Source organism: Chlamydotis macqueenii, chromosome 23 (genome assembly GCF_036417535.1).
Source record: "Chlamydotis macqueenii isolate bChlMac1 chromosome 23, bChlMac1.mat, whole genome shotgun sequence".
In the NCBI taxonomy this organism is placed as follows: Eukaryota; Metazoa; Chordata; class Aves; order Otidiformes; family Otididae; genus Chlamydotis; species Chlamydotis macqueenii.
The window spans coordinates 4,696,021-4,719,379 of record NC_141578.1 but is presented as its reverse complement, the minus strand read 5'-3'; the positions used below and the strand labels follow the sequence as shown (position 1 = coordinate 4,719,379).

General features: G+C 52.1%; 2 protein-coding genes across 9 annotated transcripts in view; one reads left to right on the top strand and one right to left on the bottom strand.

Annotated features, from left to right (window-relative positions):
• Window positions 1-3,225: 3,225 nt before the first annotated feature.
• Window positions 3,226-10,230, top strand: TCP11 (t-complex 11). Its single transcript, XM_086765956.1, has 9 exons — window positions 3,226-3,345; window positions 3,629-3,729; window positions 5,048-5,168; window positions 5,878-6,083; window positions 6,414-6,595; window positions 7,289-7,407; window positions 7,771-7,931; window positions 8,395-8,540; window positions 10,151-10,230. Exons 1-9 carry the CDS (start codon window positions 3,226-3,228, stop codon window positions 10,228-10,230), a joined length of 1,236 nt encoding a protein of 411 aa, XP_086622082.1.
• Window positions 10,231-11,635: 1,405 nt separating this feature from the next.
• ANKS1A (ankyrin repeat and sterile alpha motif domain containing 1A) overlaps window positions 11,636-23,359 on the bottom strand; it is a 106,741-nt gene continuing 95,017 nt past the window's right edge. For 4 of the 8 annotated variants that reach the window (XM_086765934.1, XM_086765937.1, XM_086765938.1 and 1 more), the window contains 7 exons: window positions 21,637-21,801; window positions 21,127-21,252; window positions 20,873-20,944; window positions 20,364-20,450; window positions 19,838-19,975; window positions 18,975-19,145; window positions 11,636-17,717 (listed from right to left, as the gene is read on the bottom strand). In XM_086765934.1, the coding sequence (XP_086622060.1) occupies window positions 17,598-17,717; window positions 18,975-19,145; window positions 19,838-19,975; window positions 20,364-20,450; window positions 20,873-20,944; window positions 21,127-21,252; window positions 21,637-21,801 (879 nt within the window). In that variant the 3' untranslated portion in view covers window positions 11,636-17,597. Of the gene's footprint in view, window positions 17,718-18,431; window positions 18,531-18,974; window positions 19,146-19,837; window positions 19,976-20,363; window positions 20,451-20,872; window positions 20,945-21,126; window positions 21,253-21,636; window positions 21,802-23,359 lie in introns of all 8 variants that reach the window. The other 4 variants (XR_015261019.1, XM_086765940.1, XM_086765935.1 and 1 more) reach the window with 4 other exon arrangements.

The window sequence follows — 23,359 nt, the reverse complement described above, 5'->3', positions numbered from 1 at the left end:
TTTGGAAGCAGGGGGCTGTAACACCAACTGGACTTTGCCTCTTTCGTTGGGACATGGTTTGCTTTTTTGCAGAGAGCCTTTCGCGGCCGGGCGGCTCAGAGCGGGGCTGCTCACAGCTCGGTGCAGTGTGCTCGCTCAGCTTCGCTCCCAGGTGATTTGGATCAGGATACACCAGGAAGTTTGCTTTCGGCTGCCTCCGTCGGCGCGTGGGTGTGCAAACAGTGACCAATTTCACTGCCGGTTCGACTCTTTTAAATGGGGACTTTCACATTCGTCAGGCTTGAAAAAACACCGCCATCTTTTAAACAAAAAATCTATTTCCTCTTCCATCGGCTGCGGCTGCCGCCGAAGGTATTTCTGTTTAAACAAGAGGGCCCTTCCCACCCACTGCCGCCTCGCCGTGCCCGGCGGGGTCGTGCCGGTGGGTTTGCAAAAGCGCGGCCGTCCTGCCGGCAAGGATGCTCCAGCCGTGGAGCTCGCTCTGTCCTGCTCCTGCTGGGAAGACCTTTTTTGGAAAGCTGAGCCGTCCCCATTGAGCTGGTTTTGCTCTCTCAGAGGAGTTGCCTGAAACAGGGCAGAGGAGGGATGCCTGGGCTCTCCACGGCGTTATCGTTGATGCTGTCAGTGATGCAGACAGCTTTGCAGCTCGGATGGTCCCTTCCCAACGAGATTGTCAGGATTACAAAGTTCTGAGGCAATAAAAAGGCAAATTGGAAATGTCCCCATGGAGTTTGCTGCCTGACACTCGAGCGCTCACCCTGAAAGACTCGAAATCCTGATTTCCTCTGTTGGGATTTCAGCTAGACGGCTTGGCTAAAATAAATGAGATTAATCTAATCAGAGAGATGGATGGAGCTCATTAAAACAGCAGATTAAAAAAACCCACCCTGCCTATTACCAGTGCTCCTGAGGTCCTCTGCATTTGTGGCAAGATAAAGCCACCCAGGAATTGAATTCCCTTGCAGAAATCTGCAGGAAATGCATTAAAAATACATTCTGCCATTACAATTCTTCATGTCACCAGTCACTGGGGAAAGGAAATGAGTGCAGGGCAAATGCATATATATTTAAATACACACCATTGCCTCCTCTGGGACCAGGATTTATAGGCTGGGAGCAGTAGGCCCTGCTCCGAAATCGAGAGAGGAGAGCAAATTTAAGTTATCCCCAGAGCTGTGCCGTTTTATTCTCTATAAACGCTGTCTTCCCACCCTCAGCTTCCTCACACAACGCTGATGATCAGACAGGGGCAGAAGCCAGCTCTGGCATTGCGCAAAGCTGAACAGGGAGCACCAAGGGGAATTCCCAGACAGGATTTGGGCCAGACCAGTCCCACGATGAGCTTTACTGCTTTTATTGCTCATGACCGGTTGCTTTCCTGCTCACAAGCTGCCTGACAGCCCCTTCCTGCAAATTTGAGCACAGCAACCATCCCCTAAAGCTTCCTTGTGCTCCCGTTTGTAGGTGCAGGAGCTCTTTGGGATGAACCCCCTGCATGGATGCTCCTGCATGTGCAAACGTGACCTTCACATCACACGCACAGAGCCCCATCGCCTTCGCTCCCCTCGCTTTCTCCTGGTGTTGAGTTTTCCATGCAGGAGCAGCAACCGGAGCAGCTCTTGGTGGCTCAGCCACTCGACGGCACAGCCCTCTACTCAGGAGGAGGGGAATTCCCCCTGGGGAACTGGTGACCTGGCAAACCCCACACGCCGGGCAGGCCCTGGGATGCTTCGAGTGAGAGGAAAGAGCCGTCCATGCTTTGGAGCGGATGGTTTTCCCAGCTCATTTCTCAGCAGCGTCTATCCCCGAGCCAAGGGCCAGTCACTGTCTGATGTAGCTGCGGCGCTGCCCAAGCCAAGCAGTTTTCCCTTATTGCTTTTTGATGGGATGATTTTTACAAGTCCCCGAGGGCTTGAGGAAATCATTGATGGTCTACAATCACTCCAACACAGCCTTGTGCTGCAGACGTACAGCGGGACAGACGTGGTTTCAGGCTATGGCTACCCCCTGGCACACAATCATTCATGACAGCTAAACCGGTTACAACTCATCAGCTGAGCTGCATTAATTGCATTTGTAGCTTGCTGCAAACCCACGGCAACAGTGGCAGTTCCAACCGCTTTTAAACCCACCTGGGATCCTTTCCTTGGCAAGGGCAGCGGGCTGAGAGAGCTGTGGGGCTGCTCATGCAGCCCAGCTGTGGAGCTGTAACTAATTAGGGGCAGTAACGAGGTTGTCCGTCCCCACATGGCGTGCCAGCCCTGCGCCTTTCATCCTCTGCCTTTCTCCAGCCACGAGACCCAGACATCTGAAGCGTTTTGCAGACTTGGGAGGACAGAGCTGTGCCAGGGCTGTTTTACAAAGGGCGGATCAAGGCCCCAGCTCCCCGAAAGGCCTGGCTTTTGTGCCTGTCCCTCGCACACGCGGGGCTGAGCCCATGTCACCGCGTGTGTGTGTGGAGCTGGGGGGATGGCAAGACTCCAAAACCCCCCTGCCCCACAGCCCCGCCATGCTCTGTCACCGCCCAGCCCCAGGTGTCAGCTGGCGGGTGTTATTGGATGCTTATGAAATAAATTAAGAAGGGAATTAAGTGCTGGGAGGGAAAAGAAAGGCAAATTGTTTAGTAGTACATAAGGAGCCTCTGGACATTTTGTCCCACAGAAGATTTAATCCCAGTTCTGAAGTCAAAGGGGGCTTAGGACAAGGGGTAATGGCTTTAAACTAAAAGAGGAGAGATTCAGAATGGATAGAAGGAACATTTTTTACACTGAGGGTGGTGGAAGAGTGGCCCAGGTTGCCCAGAGAGGCGGTGGATGCCCCATCCCTGGAAACATTCCAGGCCAGGTTGGCCGGGGCTCTGAGCAACCTGATCTGGTTGGAGATGTCCCTGCTCCTGGCAGGGGGGTTGGACCGGGTGGGCTTTGAAGGTCCCTTCCCACCCAAACCATTCCACGAGTCCATCACAAATGGGTGGATGGCTGGAGTCAGCCACTGCTTTCTGGGCCCACCAGAAAGAAAACCAGACAAAACCAGAAGAAGAAAGTGAGGAGGAGGGACACCACAGCTGTTACAAGCCCAGCAGCACTCTCCAGGGCCTCTCGGGCGCTGCAGAGCCGCCATTTTCCCCTCCTGCTCTCTGACAGCTCTGAAGTTCACACCCTGGCAACTGACAGGCGCTAACCCACAGCCCCTCACCGGCTTCAGAGCACCCCCCCACTGCCTCCGATGGGAGAGCCCCGCCGCGCCGCCTCGGCCCGGCGCCTGGCGCGTTCCATTCGGGGAGTGGGGGGTGGCAAGACCCCGCGGCTGCGGCCGTTCTCGTTGTGGGACAACCCATCGGCGCCAGTACGGAGGGGTACTCGGTCCCTCCGGGCTCCGTTAGGGAGGCGGCGAACCAGAAGGCGACGGCCCTGCGCGGCGTCCCGCGGAGCTACGGTTGCTGTTTGGGGCTGGCGAGGTGCGGCTGCCCTAAGGCTGGGTGCGGGACGGCCGCCGAGGCAGCGGCAACGGGTTTCGTCCCCTCCGTCCGCCGCGCAGTGGCTTTGCCCTGTTTGAAGGTGCGGCGGGCCGGGGCCGGCACGCGCTGCGGGGGTAATGGCGGCGCCGGGCCTGGTGGCCGTTCCGTGAGCGGAGAGGGGCGGTCCTGGGCCCCGGGGGCGAGTTCCGTGAGGGGAGAGGGGCGGCCTCTCCCGGGCCCGGCCCAGGTCCCAGCTCCGGCCGGGCGACGAGGTACGGGGAACGGGGATCGGAGCAGGAAAGCGGCGAGCTGCCGGGTCCGTTGTACGTGGGGGCCTCGGGGCTTCTCCCCCCGCCCTGCCGCCAGTATTCAAATGGGATTAAATGTTAAATATTTGGATATTTAATTCGGTGTTCACCCTGAGCGAGGCAGCGGTGCTCCCCGGCCGTCGCTAGGTGTCAGCCGCGCTGCGTGAGAGCCCCGCGCCCGCTTGGGACCGGCCGGCGGGGCTCCGGGCTGCCCTGGGCGGGTGCGGGGAGCGCCGGCGAGGACAAGGTCCCTCTGCCTGTACGGAAAGAGGGCTTTATCGTCTGTAACCAAATCTGCACGCTTTGTCACTTAAAAAGTTGTTCAGTAATTTTTTTTTTTTTTTTCAAGCCCGCTTCTCTCGGAAGGCTGTGGTTAGCATTCTTTCTCTCGTTCACTTTTATTCTGCTTTTCTACAGCCAGTCCTCCGCGAGCTTTCTCCATGAATGAGCTACAGAAAATGACTGGTGACGCTTCCAAACTGACCATTGTCCACAAAATTGTACTTAACAGAGACTTCAAACTGCGAGCAGCCAGCTTCTCCCCAAAAAAAGGGCGTGGGGGGGTGTGTGTGTGTATATATTCAGGCTTCGCTTCTTTCTGTCACATTACAGAAAACGTGTGAGAATGTGGGAAGGAGTTGGGTTTGGACCTGACTGTAGAAGTAACAAGAAAATAAGATAGCTTCTGAAATTTAAAAAAAAAAACTGTTGGAGCTTGTTTTATTTATTCATTGCTTCATGGTTTACTAAGAAGTTCTTAAAAGCGATGAGTGTCAGATATGACTCACTAACATTGAAAGATTTAGAGGCTTCAGCTGCGTAAGCTGTGACTTTGACATAAACAAAGCAGAATTTTCGGTGAAGATAATCTTGGAGGTGCCTGTGTTTTAGTTAAAGATCTGTTCAAGTGGTTGACAATCTCTCATTGCAAAAACAAACGCTAGCTAGAAAACCATTCCATTGATCTTCTCTGAGGACTTAGAGAGTTTCCTTGAAAAATGCTATGCTCTTTCTACCCCCTCAGTTAATACAGGTTATGTGCTGCATTTTATGAGCAGGGTTGAAAGGAAGGAGTTCCACTTTAGAAAGTCCAGGTTGAGAGAGATTTCCATGAGCTAGGGAAAGCTGAGGTCCGTTGCTGACAGGTAGGAGTAAAGACTAAGAGAAGAAAATGTCCAAAGGGGTGAGCTGCAATGAAAGCCAAGAGGAGCGGTCCTATCAAACTGAGAGGTTGTGGTTGTCTGATGTTAATAGAAAACCTCTCCCCTCCTCTCTTTCTTAGCCTGGGAAACAGAGTGAAGGAGACGTTACACAGAGCCTTCTGGGGCAGGCTGGAGGAACAGCTCTCTGCTAGTCCCCCAGACTACACTCGGGCAATCCCGCTGCTGCAGGAGATAGAAGAGGTGAGTTGTTCCTGAACCAGAGGAGATGGTTTCCTTAGAATTAGTCTTCTCTGCATTATCACCTCACTCCTTACATCCCGTATTCCTATGTGAACGTGTGTAAGGGGGAGGAGAAAACAGGTTCCCTTTAGTTTATAGGGAGACACAAATGACACAGCTGCACCTACTAAAAGCTGTCTGAGAAGGAAACATTCTCAGGTCTCTGAAACACATTCTCTCCTGAAAGGATGCAAAGCCTTTGTTTGAGCTGTTGGTTATAGTAACAGCCATAGGCCATTCCTGGTATGTTTTGCCAAACAGAAAACTGCAATTCTCTGTACAAAGACAGCTCTTTAGGCATGTGAGGAGCTGTATCTGCTGTTTAAGTATACAACTAAGTGGGTAGGAACACAGTCTGGCACTAAAAGAAGTGTATGTTCTTATAGCAGGACATGAAGTTGTGTCTAGTTTGCTTTTTCAGTCTGTGCTTTCCCATTAGACTCCAGACAGATAACTCCTTTCTTTCATGCATGATGGTAAAGGAGGTTTTGCAAGATTTGAAACAGCAGCCAGACATCCTGAAGTGAGTCACTGGAGTTGGGCATTCCCTTAAAGCGATTGCGTGCCCCAGAATTTGTGTACTGAGTTGTTAGCTTAGTCTCAGTACAAGGCCAGACTCGATTCCCGTTGAGTTCCTGGAACAAAAAGAGACTGCTGCTGCTTTGGGCAGGCTCTGCTGTCGTTGCTGCTGCCACAGCACAACCAGATCGAAGAGGCCTTGGGTACGGAGTTGGTTAGACAGGAGGCTGAGCGCGGGGCGCTGGGTGTCCACGGTCTCACCGCATACATCCTTGGCACAATGGCAAGGCTGTGTGCGCCTGTCCGAGATGAGGATGCAGGGTTGGGAAGCCTCACAGACCCAGCTCAGCTTCTTGGGTGAGTGGTGCTGACTCTGCCTTGGTCTACACAGACCAGCAAAACCCATGAAAGACTGGGTTAAGAGCAGACTGCCTTGATGTTATGGCCCCAGGACCCTTTTGTGCATCCTGGGCTTTGACTTCCTTATTTTTTTCCAATGTAGACATATTCCTGTTGCCCAGCTGCAGTTTAGACAGTAGAAGAGCCTTTAGTGAAGCAAATCTGGTTTTTCTAGTAAGTTTTAGGGACTGCTCCAATTAGACTGAGTAGCCTTTTGTGAGAAGATGGAATTGAGTCAGGGGATCTGAATTCCCCTTTCTCAGTGTTCTAAAATGGCCCCAATCGCAGCATTTCCTGCAGCATTAAACCTTCGATTCACTGTGTCTCATCCCAGGGAGATTTTCTGGATGTTGGGCTGATGAAAATGGGTACGCTCAATCTTACCATCCAGAGCCTCCGCACCCACTCGCAAGACCACGCCGTCTGGTATGAGTGGGAGACATTCCAGGAGCTCTTGGATAAGTTGCCTAGTAAGTGGGGAAGGGCGAGGAGATCTGCTTCTTCTACAGGAGCTAGTAAAGCATTAAAAGGGAGCTTTTAGTATTCCAAAGCAGATGCTTTCATCACATGCTCAGTAACAGATGAGAGAAATGCCTCTAAAAGCTGGAGGACTCCTGGGTCCCTTCCTTGAGGCTCTTCACTAACATACCTCGCGGAAAGGCAGGTACTTAGTGTGCTTCAGTTTCTGCATGCATAAGACAGAGCTAATAGCTTTCTCACGAGGAACTGTAAGTTCTCACGAGTTTAAAGTGTTTTGAGATCCTCAGAGGAATGAGCAAAAGGTTGTTAGGAGGCATATTTAAAGAAGAAAGCCTGCATTTGATGTAGGCAACTCTTTTGCTAGGCTGTAGAAGATTTTGCTCTGGGTGCCTCTTTCATCAGACTCCATTAAAGGTGCTTCTTGGAGGCTGAAATCCTCTGTGAAATGCAGTGTTCTCCGTATACCAGCCTCAGTAGCCTAACCCTGTGCCCTGCCAACAGGACATTAATATTGTATGTTAGCAATGGCGCAAGCCATTCCCCACCGTGCCAGGAGCTGGCACGATGCCGTCGCCTTCCAAACGCACATCCCCTTCAGCTTGCAGTATAGCAAACCCGCTTCTTACCGACTGAGCCTGACCACTCTGTTCTTGGAAACACCCGTTTTTGTTACCCCATTGCAGATAGCCTGGATCGCACGAGAGCAAAGCAGCAGCAGAAGCATCCGCGTCCTCTTCCCAGCCGCCGTCCCACCCTGCAGTCAGGGGCTCCCCTGCTGCGTGCTCGCCGGGGGCTGTCAGCAGTAGCACGACTGTGCCAAGTCTCAGGTCCGCGCTAAATTGAGGATGGATGAATCTGCTCTGCTGGGAGCCTAGGCAAAAGGAATACCCTGAGGTAGGAGAAGTGCTTGGATACCTTTAGAGCTTTTTCATAAAGATAAACAAAATGAACAAGTGTACCAGTTCTGCATCTGCTATAGAAAACTGTCCAGGCTCTCTGTCCCCTCTACACCATGAGTCATGGTTTTTCCTTATGTGAAACAAACTGGATTTCTCACAAAACTAAACATCCCTGCTGCCAGGCCTCTGCCTTCCACTCAGCTTGACCTCTACTCAGTTATCACAGCTGCTGCTCACACCCCCGGGCTGATTTGGTTTCTGTTCAGGGGTCAGGCCCCACTGCACAGGTGAATCAGCTCATGGTTGTAGCTGCAGTCCTGCTAGTGACCGGTGGCATGTGTGGAAGCACCTTATGTGGCTCACCTGGGTTTGTAGGCAGGCTGAAATGGGTAACAAAGGCCCTCTTGGAAGGGCTGTCTTGTTCCAGGTGGGTTGTTTTCTTTTCCAGAAGAAGAGAATATGCAGGCACTGGTTGGTGGTGGGATGAGCAGCAGGAATCTCCCCTGGGAGTGGAAGAGCGTCTGAGATCCAAATACCAGCCAGGTCTACTGCAAGGAGCAGGGGAAGCCAGGCAGCATTTTTAGCTGGAAGTTAACTCTCTAGAGCAATAGTCCTTGATTAGAGGGGAAAATTAGTAGTGCTGATCACTATTTCAAGAGGCAGCTGCAGGGCATCCTACTGCTTGCCAAAGAGCCAGGAAGGGAAGCTCAGTTCACAGAGCTCTGGCTGGGTGGTGGCTGTCCTGTGCGAGCTGGCTGTGACAACACTCCACAGGGATGTAGAGAGACTTCCCTCCTTGCTCTGTGCCTGCGAGACCTCTTCCCCAACAAATGTCAGTTGTGGCTGGAGTGCGTGTACCTTTGTGTGATTTAGGTGTGAAGAAGCTTTAGGAGACATCAGGGACCAGGTGCTCTGGGATGTCAGCAGGACTCCTACAGCTGGGTTACACTTTTTTTTGCCATCACCAAGTGTGTTTCCCTGAAAGGCCAGATAAAAAGCATCGCGGACAAGGGCAGCATGGTCCAGCATGTCATCGGTGAGTCTCTGAGCTTATGTCTAACTCGACCTTGAAGCCGCTTTGCACTCGTAGGCCACAACTGAGGTTTAGACTAACGAGCCTGGCGCATGCAGGACGGGTCTAGGGCTGGTACTAGCCAAGGAAACTCCCTGCGCTGAGCAGAACTACTCAGCGTTTGGGGGTGGGAGCTGCGGTCAGTGCCTGGCCCCTCCACAGAGTCTACACAGGAGAGGAGGGTCAGGGAAGCCAGGTTTAGAAACTGCCTTGATTCTCCTATTCCACCCTGAAATTCTCCCAAACAGTAATTACTTTGGGGAAAAAAAAAAAAAAATCTCTTAAATCCTCCCATCCTTGCTAAAAGCTAAAGAGACCCAAGTGCAATGTCTGTGCCTAGGTAGTGTCGCAATCTTCAGGCTAGGATGTCGAGTGAGAGCTTAATCGCTGGCTGTAGAAAAGCACCACGCTAAGATCTTTAAATAATATTTATCCCTAGGGAGTGCGCTGCTTGGTATTCAGCTAACCAGCTGCCCTATAATGCTGCTCCATCAAAATATTTATTCAAATGGTTTGGATAAGAGCTGGTTATTTTGACCTTTTATTAGTACTCTGAATGCTAACTCCGCATCAGATTGCAGTGCCACAGGCAGCGAGTACTCTGCAGGAAAGATTATTTCCACATGGAAGGCTAGCTTTTATCAGCTATGAAAATAAGGTGAGGCTCTTCCTGCCCACTGCTTCATCTAGCTAAGTATCCTTCCCAGCCCCTGCGGACTCCACCACACAGTTTATTTGGGTTTATTCTTGCCATGTCAGAGCAGGCTGTTTTGTTTTGATGTCATTCAGAAGGCTGAACAGCCAAACCTCGATAAACTACAGGCTGAGCAGTGTGCAACAGCAGCAGTTCACCCACGGTGCGGCATTAGAAGCTGCAGAACGAGACAGCCTTTCCCCTCTCTGTGTCTGAAAATCAAACCCCTGTCTTGCCCTCTTGGCTACTCTCAACATTTTCCATGTACTCACTTCAAGTGCAAGAACATCTGAAGCAGCTGGGTGGTTGAATCTCAGCTCTGTGTTCCTCAGAGAGGCTCCTTGAATGCTTTCCATTTCAAAATGCTGCTCTGGCAGGCAAGATAAATCCTGGGCTCTGAGGTTCTATATTCCATTACGCTTCTAAGATGCTTGACACTTCAGTGCCATACAAAAACTCTCAGAGCGGGTGAAAAATCTTTACTGCTCACCTGCTCCACTTTAACATGAGGTTTGATGGATCTGGCCATCCTGAAGTCCTTCAGCCCAGTACCCCAGCAGTAGCTGTCGCTAGAAGCAGCTGCCCAGGACAAAGTGAAAACCAAGGCAAGTACACCTTACACTGAGTGCTGCCCTTCAGTCACACGGTTTCACCTTGGTTCCTGTGCTGGCCGCTGTTTCATCTGCTCAGGATTTGGAAGAGGAACGCATTAATCCACTGTGTTCCCGAGTTGATCTTATCCACAACATCCTGCCACAACGCGGCTGTCCTCAAGGTCTGCTCCTGTCTGTGTGAGGAAGCCTTTGTCTCAAAACTAGCTTTCTCTGCAAAGGTTGATTGTCAATTTAGTTTTTCTTTTTCATACTTTTCCTCCCTATAGAGCAGCAGATTCATTCCGTCCTTGGCCTTTTCATTTCCCCTGATGGACAGAATTCTTGGAGATTTCCCAAAGGGCCTTGATCCCATTCAGGAAGAGCTCCTGGAAGTCAGGCGCAGGTTTGGAAGTGTGATCCACCACACCAGGCAAGTGTTTGGACCTTACTGCTCAGGAATTCTCCAGAAGATGCTTCTCCCGGATGCAGACCCAGACTCGGGGATGGATTCTCTCTGATCATCTTGACCACATACTGGGCAGGGGGGGAACACATTCTCCAACAGTTTCTCAAAATCATGCTTCAGCTTTGTAAAAATCAATCTGACAAATCCACTGGGGCCAGCGTGGCCACTGGGAAGTGACTTTCGATAAGTCAGTATCTGAACAAACCTCTCAACTCTAAAAGGTAGTGGCTTTTTTTCCTCCAAAACCTGCCACTGTTTGGTGGGGAAGGCAACGGGATGTGAAGCTCATGAAACTGCAGCGCAGCTTAGGCTTTTTTAAATGCAAGGTGTTAATTCTGCCACGGGCCTGTAACCTACTTTGCTGAAACACCAGTCACATGCTGTCTGTATGTGATAAAGCCACGTGGTATTTAAAACCATTAAAACTGCTCACTGTATTTCAATGTTCGCTTGAAAACCTGACTTACTGAATTATTAGAAATGGAACATATGGTATAAATTTAGAAATCCCTGGTGTATTTAGTATTTTACATCAGCCAGCTTTTACTCGACATGAAAACCTGAACTTTAACCTGTATTTAAATGTCTGGATCTATTGCTCTAATTTTACATAATGAAAATGTCCTACTTCTTGGCAAGCCAAAAATCTTTACTATATACAATGGCTGCCCAAACTGTTGCAGTTGTTCAATGAACCACTTGCAGCTCTGCTGCAGAAAAGTGATTTTAGTGTTTATCGTGAGTAAACTGGGGTCCTGACAGTCCCCAGCGGGGCAATCCTTGCAGATGTACGGTACTGGGGGTAAAAATGGGCTTTTCTCACCATCATGTGGAGAACATGCACAAAGCAGCTGGAGACCGCTGTGCTACAGGTAGGTCTGTCTTTAACAGCACATGCGGATGCGTCTTTATGCATAAATTGTCTCAAAATAATACTACTCCTCAATATTTGGGATCATGACTAACTGCAAGAACAGCAGCTTCAGCCAAAACGACTACTCAGCAGCCAGCACTCCCCATCCTACCTGCTGCAGCTCGGGACGGCACAAACCCATACGCCGCTGCCGAAGAACTACAGCGACTGCTCCCAGCTCATCGTCTCTGCACAGCGCTCGGCCCTTCTCTTGTTCCTCGGATTTACAAAGGAAAGAAATGCAGGTACGGTGCTGACCTGAGAGAACCAAACACCGCTCCCTTCTCTTACCTTCACAGGTCAGGTCTGTTACACAAGGACAGCGTTGCTCTAACACAGATGACCAGGAGATTTCGGTATGACACTTAAGTCACAGTGACAAGGGGGCAAAGCTGTGTCTAAGTTGGTTTATTAATTCAGTCTGTTCTAAGTTGTACAGTTATGAAAACAACAAAACGACTGCTGGAAGCCCAGGAATATTTACAATCTCGCCTTGTTGTAGTGAGGTCAGTCTATGTTGTTGCACAGATTGGTTATGTTTGGTACCACAAGATGTTTAAAATTCAGACAAATTTGAACAGATTAACAATTGTATATACAGGAAAATAAAAGAAAATTCAAGTATCAAAATACAGACAGATTAAATAACATTTGTATTACAAATCAGTCCCACTGCCATACATCACAATTAGCAAAAATGTCTACATTGCAAACTGAACTCGACTGTTCTCTGCCCTGTTAGGGAATCTCAGGTTATTCTTCCACGGGTAAGAAAAATGTTGGAGCTAGATCGACTTCGCGAGAGCAGCACAGTTACTTCCTTTTGAAAAAATAAAAAATATGCAGTAAGTAATGCCAATAGGAGACCTAAAAGGGAGAACTTTTGCAACAAGACAGCATTGCTAACACCGTGCTTGCTCTGTTTTAAAGATCTGATTGCATGGAAATGACGTGAGCAGAAGCAAGCCAGGGGAAAACGCTGCTGCTGGAAACTTGTGAAGTGGGGTGGAAGGAGCATTACAGCAATTGCCTCCACTTCAGCTGCACACAGAACGGGGCATGGTCGGAGGGACTATTTGGCATCTGATCTGTGTCTCAGCAGCCTGGTGAAGGTACAAACTTTTCACTAGAGGTACGTCCTGGAGGGTGCCGTTTCTTCTCCCTGGGAAGGGGACAGGCACGTACCCTGCAAAAGTTGCATAATTTCTTCTAAAAAGAACAATCCCAAAGCAAGTTCAAAGACAGCTGAACAGCTAAGATTAGGGGTTTTTTTTTTTTGTAAATACAAAATTAAAACAGATAAAGCAGCTTCAATTTGAAAAAAACAAAAAAACAAAAACCAAACCGTCCCCTCCTATATAAAAAAAAGACAACAACTCTGCATCTTAGTTTACCTGTCTTGAGTTCCCAGCCTGGACTCATGCCACGCACAAACCAAAGTCTGTAAAATACAATCTGTCCTTAAAAAGGGGAACAAGGCCGAGGGCAGCACCACCTTTTCCCAGGCAGGTAGTACAGCAGATGCCTTTTGATTCCATCATATTCGGCACCAGAAATTTAGGGCACTTCCCTCCAGAAACCACAAAACCCCGTCGGGAGGAAGAGCCAGAATACTGTGCAACGGATGGATTAACCGATTACTGGGAGTTGTGATGGGCATGGTCCAGGATCAGCCTCCAGCGTGCAAGTACCTTTGGAAAATCCATCAAAAGAAAAGGGGAGATGCACTGCCAAAACAACTGCTTTGTCTATGAAGTGAGAAAGAGAGCATCTGGCTAAAGAACTGTTGGATCACTAAAGACAACCACAGGATTACACGCAGGACTGGGAAGGACCACCAGGGTCAGCGAGCCCAGTCCCCTGAAGATTGGAGTCTTCATCACCACATCACCTCCAAGCCAACCTTCAAAAAGCTCACGCGTCAAAAAAACAGAAAAGCGTCCCTCCTCCCAAGCAGAGGTTCAATTTGCAATCTCTCCAGAAAGACTTGTTGCCAACACAGCAAATATTTACACTTACACCAGTATGAATTGCAACATATGCATAACAAGGAATGTTAGGTTTGCTAAATTCATCAACTTAAAAAACAAAAAGAGAATAAAATCTCCACTTCCCCCTCCTAATCATGTACAGGTCTATGCCCTTGGGATTACGGTTCACTTCTGTCCCAGCCTTACTGGCTGGAGAGACTAAATGCAATCCTGACATACAGCAGCAACTGGAGTTAAACAGGAATCATTCGGGCACGTCATGCTGGTAAAGCAGCAGGGTCCCGCATCCCCAACCATTACAATGCCTGTCCAGATTCTAACAAACATGCTGCGCGACTTTTTTTTTTTTTTTTGCGTCTGAAGAATTAAAATCACAACCATTTTAACATCTCTCCCTTGAGGGGAACAGTAACTGTGAAAACACATCAGTCACAGCCAAAACTACGGTTAAATACACTGGTAATTCGAAATAAAACCAAGCACACAGCACCTTGGCGATGGTGGCATTCGGGATACCGGACTTAGACGGGGCCAAGCCCTCCTCAGGCTGATATGATTTATCCTCGGGTGGGGACTGGTTCAGCGTAATGCCCCAAATTTAACTCCTTATTTGTTCATCTTCTGAAACTGTCGCACTAATTAAATAATGAGCTAGTATCAAAAAAGTGCTAAATCACAATTGAATATACTTTTTTTTAAAAAAAAAACACAAACAAACAACCCAACCCTTCAGGGCATAACTGCATTTAAAAAGAAGACAGGTGCACAAGAGGCCGGAGAAGGGCGTCGTCTCCGAGGATTCAGTGCGTAAATGGGCAGAAATTGTGTCCTTGCCGTAGAAATGTCAAGTATTGCAATGCAACAGTTCTCTGTCGGGGAAGCAAGCTTTGTACCATCGGTAATACTTGGCCACAACCACTCTGGGGTGAAAGATCCTTTGCAGACTTTTCCTGACGTTATTTCCATTTGCTAGAAAAGCGCGGAGTAGCTTTGAAAACAAAGGACGCAGACTTACCCTGCAAGGCTTCTCACACTGGAGGAAGTGATTTCCAAGAATTTGGCATTCTCTACTGTTCACCCAGAATTGAAGCAAATTTAAGTACCATTAGAGCTGCGCACACCACTCCCACTGCTAAGACTTTTACTGTACTCCTTGCCAGACTGCGTGGATTCTCAGTAAATAAGGAATTTATTTTTTCCCCTCACCAAAAAACTGCAGTGCTACATTTAAACCGTGAACTGGGTTTGCTCTGTATCATTTCGCACATTAAAAAAAAAACAACAAAACAAAACAAAAAAAACGAGTCGAAAGCCGTTTGTCTCAAACTAGAAAAGACGACATCGCTCTCGGCCTCGGAAGTCTCAAACTTTCCTTTGCTAGAAACGGAGCGAGCTGCTTGTCTCAGCTGGTGGCTGGGATCCCTTTCCCCCCTCTGCTTTGGGAGCCCTCACTGAGCAGCCATGCACCCACTCCGAGGCAGACACCAGTGCCAGATGGAGATGATCTTCGTGTCGGCAGGCCACTGCTTCTTAGGTCTCTGCCCCGTTACTACATTTCCGTGGTAGGAGACAGCTGCCCGGAGATCAGCTTTTCAGAGGCAAACAGAAAGGAAGATAATGGAATGAATGAGTTCTGAGTCATACAAAAACAAGCGCTGGGAAAGACGAGGCACACGGCCAGGAGATGAGACACAACCGTGAGGGTTACGGACGCAGAGCAGAAGCTTTGTAGTTTAGGCAGGGCTGCCTGTGATGCCAGCCGGGTTTGGACGGTCACCCTTAGAAAGGCACATGCTCTAGTGACCCGGTTTTAGGAGGTGCTGAGGAACCTGCCCTTCCCAGCTGAAGGCAGGGGGAGGTGGAAGAGCTCAGACCCTCCCAAGTGTGGGGAACTGCTCTACCACTGCTACCATGAATTCAGTTTCTCTTTGAAGGATATGAAATCCTGCAGGACACTTACAGCTTGGAGAGATGCTGATCAAACCCAACCCCAACCTCTCGGAGCAGCTCAGACACAGCAGCATTCTGCTGTCCACAACACTTATTTTGAAGTCAGTTTGCCGCTCAGTGCCGCTAAGCCACAAAGAACTTGGGAGATCAAACTCATTCCTAAGAAAGAGCTAAACAAAGATTTTGAAACATCAGATTTCACCGCAGGTCTGGGGAAACAGAAGCTTTGAGGCAACAGCTCTGAAGCCCCAGCAAAACTCGGACAAGCTTGTCCCAGCCCCTAAATACCAGGTGCAGATAACCCTGGGCTGCTGCTCTGACCGCTCCCCACCGATGCCAACTGGCCACAATGAAAGGAGATTCGGGGTAAATTCTAAAAGCTGTTCTGGAAATGGAGCTTTACTGGAGATCCAAGTTCACTCTGTTCCACCATTTATGTCCAAGATGTCCACCCAGACAAGCCACGCAGAGCTGAGTCGGTAGCCACCGTTCGCTTCTCTAACACAGCCCCACCGTCGCCACCGGCTCTCCAAAACTGGGCTGCGAGGGGAATTTTGCCAAGAAGTCCAGACACTCACGCCAAGGTGCACATCAGCGAGCTCTGTGCAGCCCAACCACCGCACAGCTGCAGCCGCTCTCCCTGGGAAAGCTGCGACGGTTGCTGCCTGCGAGGAGCTGGTCGGGCTCCAAGACGCGGCTTTGCCGCGAGGCCGCCTGTGCGAGTTCAGTAACTCGTCTGTCAGGAGAGCAAGGCTGAGCGTCGGGGGTTTGCTGCCACGCTGTGGAAGCGGCAGCGCCTTTCACTAAAGGGTCTTAAAACTGCTCCGCAAACGGAGCGCGCCCTGCACCCCTGAGAGGTAGGTAAGTGCGTCCCCATCCCGGGGAAACTGAGGTAAAGAGAGGCAAAGTTGCTCGGACACCCAGCAAGTCAGGGAGAGCAGCACTGGGGCAAGAGTCCTGCCTCCCAGTGCTGTGTAGTCATCCCATCCTCCTCCTCAGTTTCATCTCAGTGAGCTTTGCAAACGCAAGCAAAGGAACCAGGGGTAGGGCCACGGACGGCTCGTGGGGGCTTTCATGGGGTCGTGAACCACCATACGGCATTCCCAGACCTGTCCCAGCTCTGCTCCAACGGCCCTGCCATCTCATGCTAACGATTCCCAGTCATATTCTGGAATTAAAAGCTGCTTCTATTGAGATACACAGAAATGGGGACGTTTTCCTGGAGGAAAAACGTGCACTTGAGAAACAGCCATACAAGGCAGAGGTACCCGCTGCAGGGCCATCTCCAAGTGAAATCCTCGCTCCCGAGGATGGAAGGTGACAGATGTTTCAAGATCCCTATAGCCTTCATTACGCAACGGTTTGCAGACTGAAAACACGCTTTGGGATCAGCAGCAGACTGATTTCAATCCTGTTTCTCCCTTTGGCAAAAAAAGTACAACTGCAGTACTGCCTGCTGAACCCGGAGAGCTCCGCCTGCTTTATCAGGCCTCCGACAGAATCCAGCCCCTCTCCAACACCTTTCCTTCCCAGCACGGGGCTAACAACATGTGCCTTTAAAAGCTGAACCTCTCCCCAATCTGCCAAGTGAGAACTGCATCCATAGCTCACGAGAAGTTTGGTGAGTGTAAACAGAGGACTACGGGAGGGGAAAAAAACCCTACAAGGGACTGAAATGCATGCAACCAAAACCACACCTCATCTGGGAGGGGACTGAGCTCACAGCGGGAACGATCGCACCCGGCCCAAACCAGCGCTCCCCTCTGAGCAGGTTTTCCGCTCCAGGCTTTGAGGGGAGAGACTGTGGGCAAGGGTCCCCGTGAGGAAACCTAGTGAAGGTGTGTTATTTGCAGACAGCATCACAGTGGTTAGTGTCGGTTCGAATGGCAGGTAAGAAGAGGGGTGAGTTCACTGGAACAGTACGCAGCCGTGGCTCAGTCGGGAAGAATTGGATTTAGGAGGAGGGAGTGCGTGCACCGCAGAGACAAGAGGTCTCCATCAGTCCAAGGATAAGGTGAAATAGAAGAAAAAAAAAAAAAAAAATAAAGGCCTGGGGAGCATCACGTCGCCCCAGGGATTCACAGTGCCAGAGCGAGGGGAAAGACGTGAAAACGGCAGGCGGCTTCCTGGATCCGCATCTCCGATTCCCCCAGCCTGCATCCCTCTGCACCTCCCACCTCACGGATATCTAACAGCGCGTTACCCTTGTTTCCGAGTAAGGAGAATTCACAGTGTTCAGTAGTGATCAGGTACAAAAGCCGTTTAAGTCTACAGTCTCCTAAGTGCTGCTGCCTTTGACGTAGTGCCTACGCGGGGCTCAGTGCGAGCAGCTGGAGGAAGAGGGAGTTTAGAACAGCAGACAGATCAGATCGCAAAGGCACGGTTAGACTGGGTGGACACGGGGTGTGTTTGCTTTAGAAGATAGTGGTCTCATACTTAGTGCTGAGGGTCCGCTTGGAGTCCTGTTTGGGGTCCACGACCCAGGAGACACTGGCATGAGACTGGGAGTCTTGGTCCACTTCAGGAGGCTCCAGCTAGAAAAAAAAAAAAGGAAAGAAAGGGCATGTTAGGTCACCCGTGCTTCTGAGACAGAACGAGTGCGGATTCAAAGCACGGAGAGGCTTCTGCTCTGCCTAATCCCATCCCAAAAACGCGCGTGTGTGTGGGGAAGCAGCTCTCACTGGAGGCATTCGAGTCCTTCACAGCCAAAATCATGTCTGGCCACGTCAGTATCAACCCAGCACCCTGCCATGACTTCCCGAGTTAGGTCTGCGAGGCCCTATTGCCGTTAGCGACAGCTTCACTTCATCTCACAAACAAGCATGAAAAAAATCAGCGCTATAAATATAGCACTCTTGAAAAAAAAAAAAAAGAGGGAGAGAGAGAAGGTGACAGCTCCTGGCAGGTGAGCTCCCACGTGCTTTACTCTTCTGACCAAACAAAGCTCTTTCATCTTGTCCTTCTAACTCAGGATCCTACAGCAAGGTTAACACCACCAGAAAGAGCAGCGCGGTTAGCCGAGAGCTGCCGCTCTACATCAGTGGGGGCGGATGCAAGCCGTTTGTCCCCGGGGTTCCTATCTGAGCCCACGGCACGGCTCTGGAACGAGCAGGGAGGGAAGGCAGCAGCGAGGCAGGACACGGGACCACAGCAGGAGACGCGGGAAGCGGGGAGGCAGGCGGGCCGGCGGCAGCTGGGGCAGCCCGGGTCGGTTCGTAAGGGAAGATGGCAGGAAGAAGGGTAAAGACCTTCGCTCCGGGACTAACAGACTGCAGCGGCAGGTAGGAGGGGCGGTGTGTTGTACAGGTGTGACAGTAACAACAGCGAGTGTCGGGAGGGAGCGGCACCTGAGCGGGGGGAGCAAGCAGAACACAGACAAAAGGAGACATTAAAGGAAGGCAGTGGCTTATGCAGCAGTCCCTGCTCCTCAGCAGCTCCAGCCCTGGCTGGTTTTGGCTACGGGGTGCTCCCGTGCTGCAAACCGCACGTTACCAACTGATCTTACTGCGGCTCTGTGGAGTTTGCACGCGGAAGCTGGACCCAGCAGGGCCCCATCCCACCCAGGCTATTTCCACCTCTGCTCGCCCTCATCCTACCCGGGCAAGCCCTAACCCCGCCAGAGGACAGCCAGCCAAGCCACGGACGCGGCAGTGTCAGCGGTGCCCGAAGCTACAGGCACGGTGTTCGCGTCCGGGATCCCCCCACCACGAAGCAGGAGGTTTAAGCGTGCGGTGCTCAAGAGAAATGCCAGCTCAGAGCATGCAGCCCGCGCCCGGCTCGCACATACGTACTGCGGATTTCCTCATGCCAGCTCGCGGTTTAGGCACCGGTTTGGAAGATTTTGTTTCGATCGTTTCTCCTGCTGCAGCACCCAGAGGCTTCGCTCTCTGGGCTTGGAGGGCCAGCTGGTAGGCGACCTCGAACGCCTGCCCCAGCGTGAGGATGATCTCGTACGTCAGGTTCTTGGAGAGAGCACAGAAAACACAAAGCCGTTAGGTCCACGTGAGCGACCTCACCCTGCGCAGTCCACGCGCTCAGCCCCTCGCTCTGGAGATGCAGACCCCGGCAGAGCCCCCCGCCTGTCCGTCAGCAGCCCCCATCCTGCCGTATCCCTGGCAACGCCACTCTGCAAAGAGCCGCCTCCACGCTCGCACGGCCCCGGCCGGTGGGACCACCTGCGAGCCTGCTACAGCCCCGCGAGCATCGCAGATCAGCAGCGTTTTGCATTGTAAAGAGAAAAAGCCCAAACGTCTTGTACAGCCGATTCTGCCCAAGAATAAAAGCAAGTTATGCTTCCACACTGGGTGAATTAAACGGCCGTTAAATCAGCCTATTACGCTCAGCCTAATTGAGAGCACATTAGGGTTTCGTTCACGGCATGTTCCCCAGGAGGGAGAAACTCCTGCCCTGCTTTATTCAGCAGTGGAGACTGCGGTAGGGAAGCCAGGCAGATATTCTCTTTGTCAACAGAGCTCCAGAGTAGAGGTATTTTGAACCAAGACTCTGAAAGGAATATTTTGGGGTAGAAACAGGTAAGAGAGCCCTAGAACAGAGCAGATCTCGTTCTACGACTTGCCAATAATGCTGAGTGATGAGAGTAGTGGACTGCAAAGGACTGCGGGTGCTAGGAGACCGGCTGGGATGACCCACTCACCACATCCACGGTGCTGAAGACGTGGCAGTAGTGGTGGCTGGTCTGCAGGTCCTTGGTGATGTAGGCGAACGTGCAGAGATCCTCGGGGTCCTGAGCAGCACAGGAGATGTTCCGGATTTCATGCTCCGCTATGACGTTCTGCCGGGGTCAAGCACAAGCACCCATCACGCTTCTGGGGATGGCAAAGGCACCCGGCAAACGGTGGTCGTGGTAAGTGTGTATGGGGGGCAGGGAGCAAACCAGGTCCTGGCAGGGAGGGAGGGTCTCCCAGCCAGACCAGTCCTAGCTCCATCCCATGGCAGGAACGAACAGCAACACAGAACGAACGCAAGCAGCCAGCTTGCCAAGCCTTCGGCATTCAGGTAACCATCACCACCCTGGTGCTCTCCTGGAGTCCTGAGAAGCTGGGCTCCTCAGGATCAGCCATGGCTTCTGGAGCCACTAGATATGACCTGCAGCCCTCCAGGCAGGTGGCACTGCAGGTCTTGTCCCTCCAGACACCACCTTCGAGGCACCTGAAGCTCACCTTGTTAGAGGCATCGATGAACTTCACCCCCTTGTACGTGATGGACAGTATTATGGTCGGGATCTTCTTCATATGCTCTGTGGATTTCTTCAGAAACAAGAACAGTCAAGTGACCAGTTGTGAATTAACACTCCCTTCTTCGCCACCGCCCCAGCCCACCCCAGAGACCCCCAGGCCACCGCCCCACAAAAGCAGGAGGAGGAAAGCCTGCTCTTAGGGGAAGGTGAGGGGAAGGGACAGGGGTCTGAAGCAAAGCCAGCACCCCTTTCCCCAGCAAGAACACCCATTCTCCCACCGCAGACACCTTCCAACTATGGGGAAAAGCACTGGGGGGGCAGTTCACCAGCGACAGAGGCACAGCCTGTCACGTGGCCTGGGCCCCTGCTCCGCACACGGGCAGCCTGTGGTGTTTGAGAAACCACAGCTTCACTAAGATCCCCCCGTTTTCCTCTCCACATCCTCCACCACAGGCTGTGAGCGAATTCCCCCTCTCCCCACGGCCTCCGTACCCTCATCTTGGCACAGGCGTCCTGCGTAGACTCTGTCCCTCGGAGGTCTTTGATCAACATGGAGCCCAAGTACTGTTTGGAAGAGGGAGAGATGTCAAAGGCTTCAGGCAGCAAACCCAAGGCAACGCCCCGGCCCCGCGAGCGGCCAGCAGCCGTGGCTGGAAAGGGCCAGGAAGCGTGACAACTCCACATACAACAACCTGACCCCAGAGCCAACTCATCCTCACCACCCCCACAAGCCAAAAGCCACTTACGTTGGCCTCGTACCCGCAGGACTCGAAGATGAGCTTCTCCGGTTGGTGCTGCCAGTTTTGGACTGGGGCATACGGGGCAGCCAGGCTCGGGGGGCGCAGGGTCAGCTTTGACTCCCGACGGTCCTCCTGGAATGGAAGAAACATGGATGTGAAGCCACAACGGGGCCAATTTGGACCAAAACACGGATCCCAGGAGGGATCCAACACGGATCTCAGGAGGGCTCTTTGGGTTGATGCAACCGAGGTTTGCAACACCCAGATCTCCCAGGGGCTGGGAGGAGGCGGCACGCTGCGGGCGAAGGTGCCAGCGCTGATGGAAGTCAGTCACCCATCTTCAAGGGGAGACTTAGGCACGAATGAGCTGCTGGCGCTAAAGCTTGAGGGAAGCCGTGCCCAACCAGCTCCCTGGCCCTCCATGCATCGTCCTAACTCCTCACTGGCTCCAGAGAAGGAGGGTCTGCACTGAACTGCACAGAGGGGCCCCCGGGACACACAGAAGCACCCACTGACCTGTGTTTTGTAGCGCTCAGCTCTGGAGTAGGGAGCAACCTCGCTGCCACGCTCGTGTTGCCTCTTCCCAGCGTCCCCGGAGGGCAGCAGGAGATCGGCAGACCTGCCCGTGCAGGAGTCGTTCTGGCTCAGGGGCGACGATGTCTGGGATATCAAGTCCTGGCACTGAAACGAGCAGACACCACGCACCGTCCCGGTCAGCCGCGCGGCCGCACCCAGCCCTCGCTCCCCTTTACAGCGTCTCACACAAAGGGTGCCATGAGCGGAGTTAACAGAGTCAGCTCCTGCTCCGCAGGCCTCTGTCACCCATCACAGCGTTTATTTTCCCCGTGATACCCCAGATTTGCTCCAGGACAGTTTCAGGCAGGTACATAGCCCTTTCTGCCGAGCTCATCTTCCGTGAGCTCACCCCAGGAGGGCAGGAGACGCACTGAGCTGCGGGCAGGGTGTTTATAGAGGAGCAGGCTCTGCTGAAGCACTGAGTAAAGCCACTGACGATCGGCCACCCCAGGAGAGAAGCCCTGGGAGCCCAGCGTGAGAGCAGCCCAGGTGCCTGCCAGCCTGGCTCCTCCCACACGCGCGATTCACCGCCTCTACGTGCCAACCGCCCGGCAGACAATGCGGGAAGCTCACAGCTGCAACGCGCATTAGTCCCATTCATCGGCCTCGCTTAATTTGCCATTGACGTCCTTCCGCTCCCCACGCCGGAGCCAGGCGCTGGATGGCACCAGCTGGGGCACCAGGAAATGCTGCAAACGGCCCGTTCTCTCGCACAGCCTCCCCATCCAGCACATCAATCAGCTGATGCTGCACCAAAGGACTCCTCTCCCCACAACAACCTCGCCTCCAGTCTCATCGGTCTCCAAAGGACGTTTCAGAGAAGCGCAGATCCTCAGCTGGCTGCTGCCCGTCCGGGCTTTTGTTGTCTGAACCCTCACATTTTTTACACCTGAACTCCAGTTCCTAAAAAACCCAGTGCAAGCAAGCAGGGCACAGCAGCCCAGCTTGCCTCAGTTCAGCCTGTTTTGGTTGAAAAGCCTTGGAAATCCGCAGGAAGAGGGAAGAACTCTGCAGCAGGGCAAGGACCAGATGTTTGGGATGGGGAAGCTCCAATCACTCCCAGTTCCTGCTCCAGGAAGCTGATTTGCAAACACTGGGAGGAAGCAGCACGACACGCTCGCCCTCCGTGGCACGCCGCCCTGCTCCCGAGCTCACTGGTTAGCTGCGAGCTCAACGGCTTTTGCCAAACTCAGCTCTCAACTGTCAGTTTTCGGGAAGAACGGCAAACGTGTCGGCTCCCCTCCCAGCCAACCCTGGTAACGATGGCCTGACATCCAAAGGCTCCCGCTCCCGCAGCAAAGAATCAACATCCACAAATCACATCGAGTGCTGCTTGGCAGCAAGAGCAAGAGCTCTAGAAAAGCCCAGCCGGCCCAGGGAGGCAGATCTCAACTCCCAAGTGGCGCAATCAAAACACCAGGTCCCAGCTGCAGCCCATCCCACCAGCTGAGCCACGCCACACTCCTGCCCGCAGGAAGGCTGCCTCACATCTGCCCAGGAAACAAGGGGAAGAAAGCCAGCTCAGTATTCCCCTTCGGACCAGTTGGAGAGGGTCCAGAGGAGGCCACGAAGATGATGGGAGGGCTGGAGCAGCTCTGCTGTGAGGCCAGGCTGAGAGAGCTGGGGCTGTTCAGCCTGGAGAAGAGGAGGCTCCGGGGAGAGC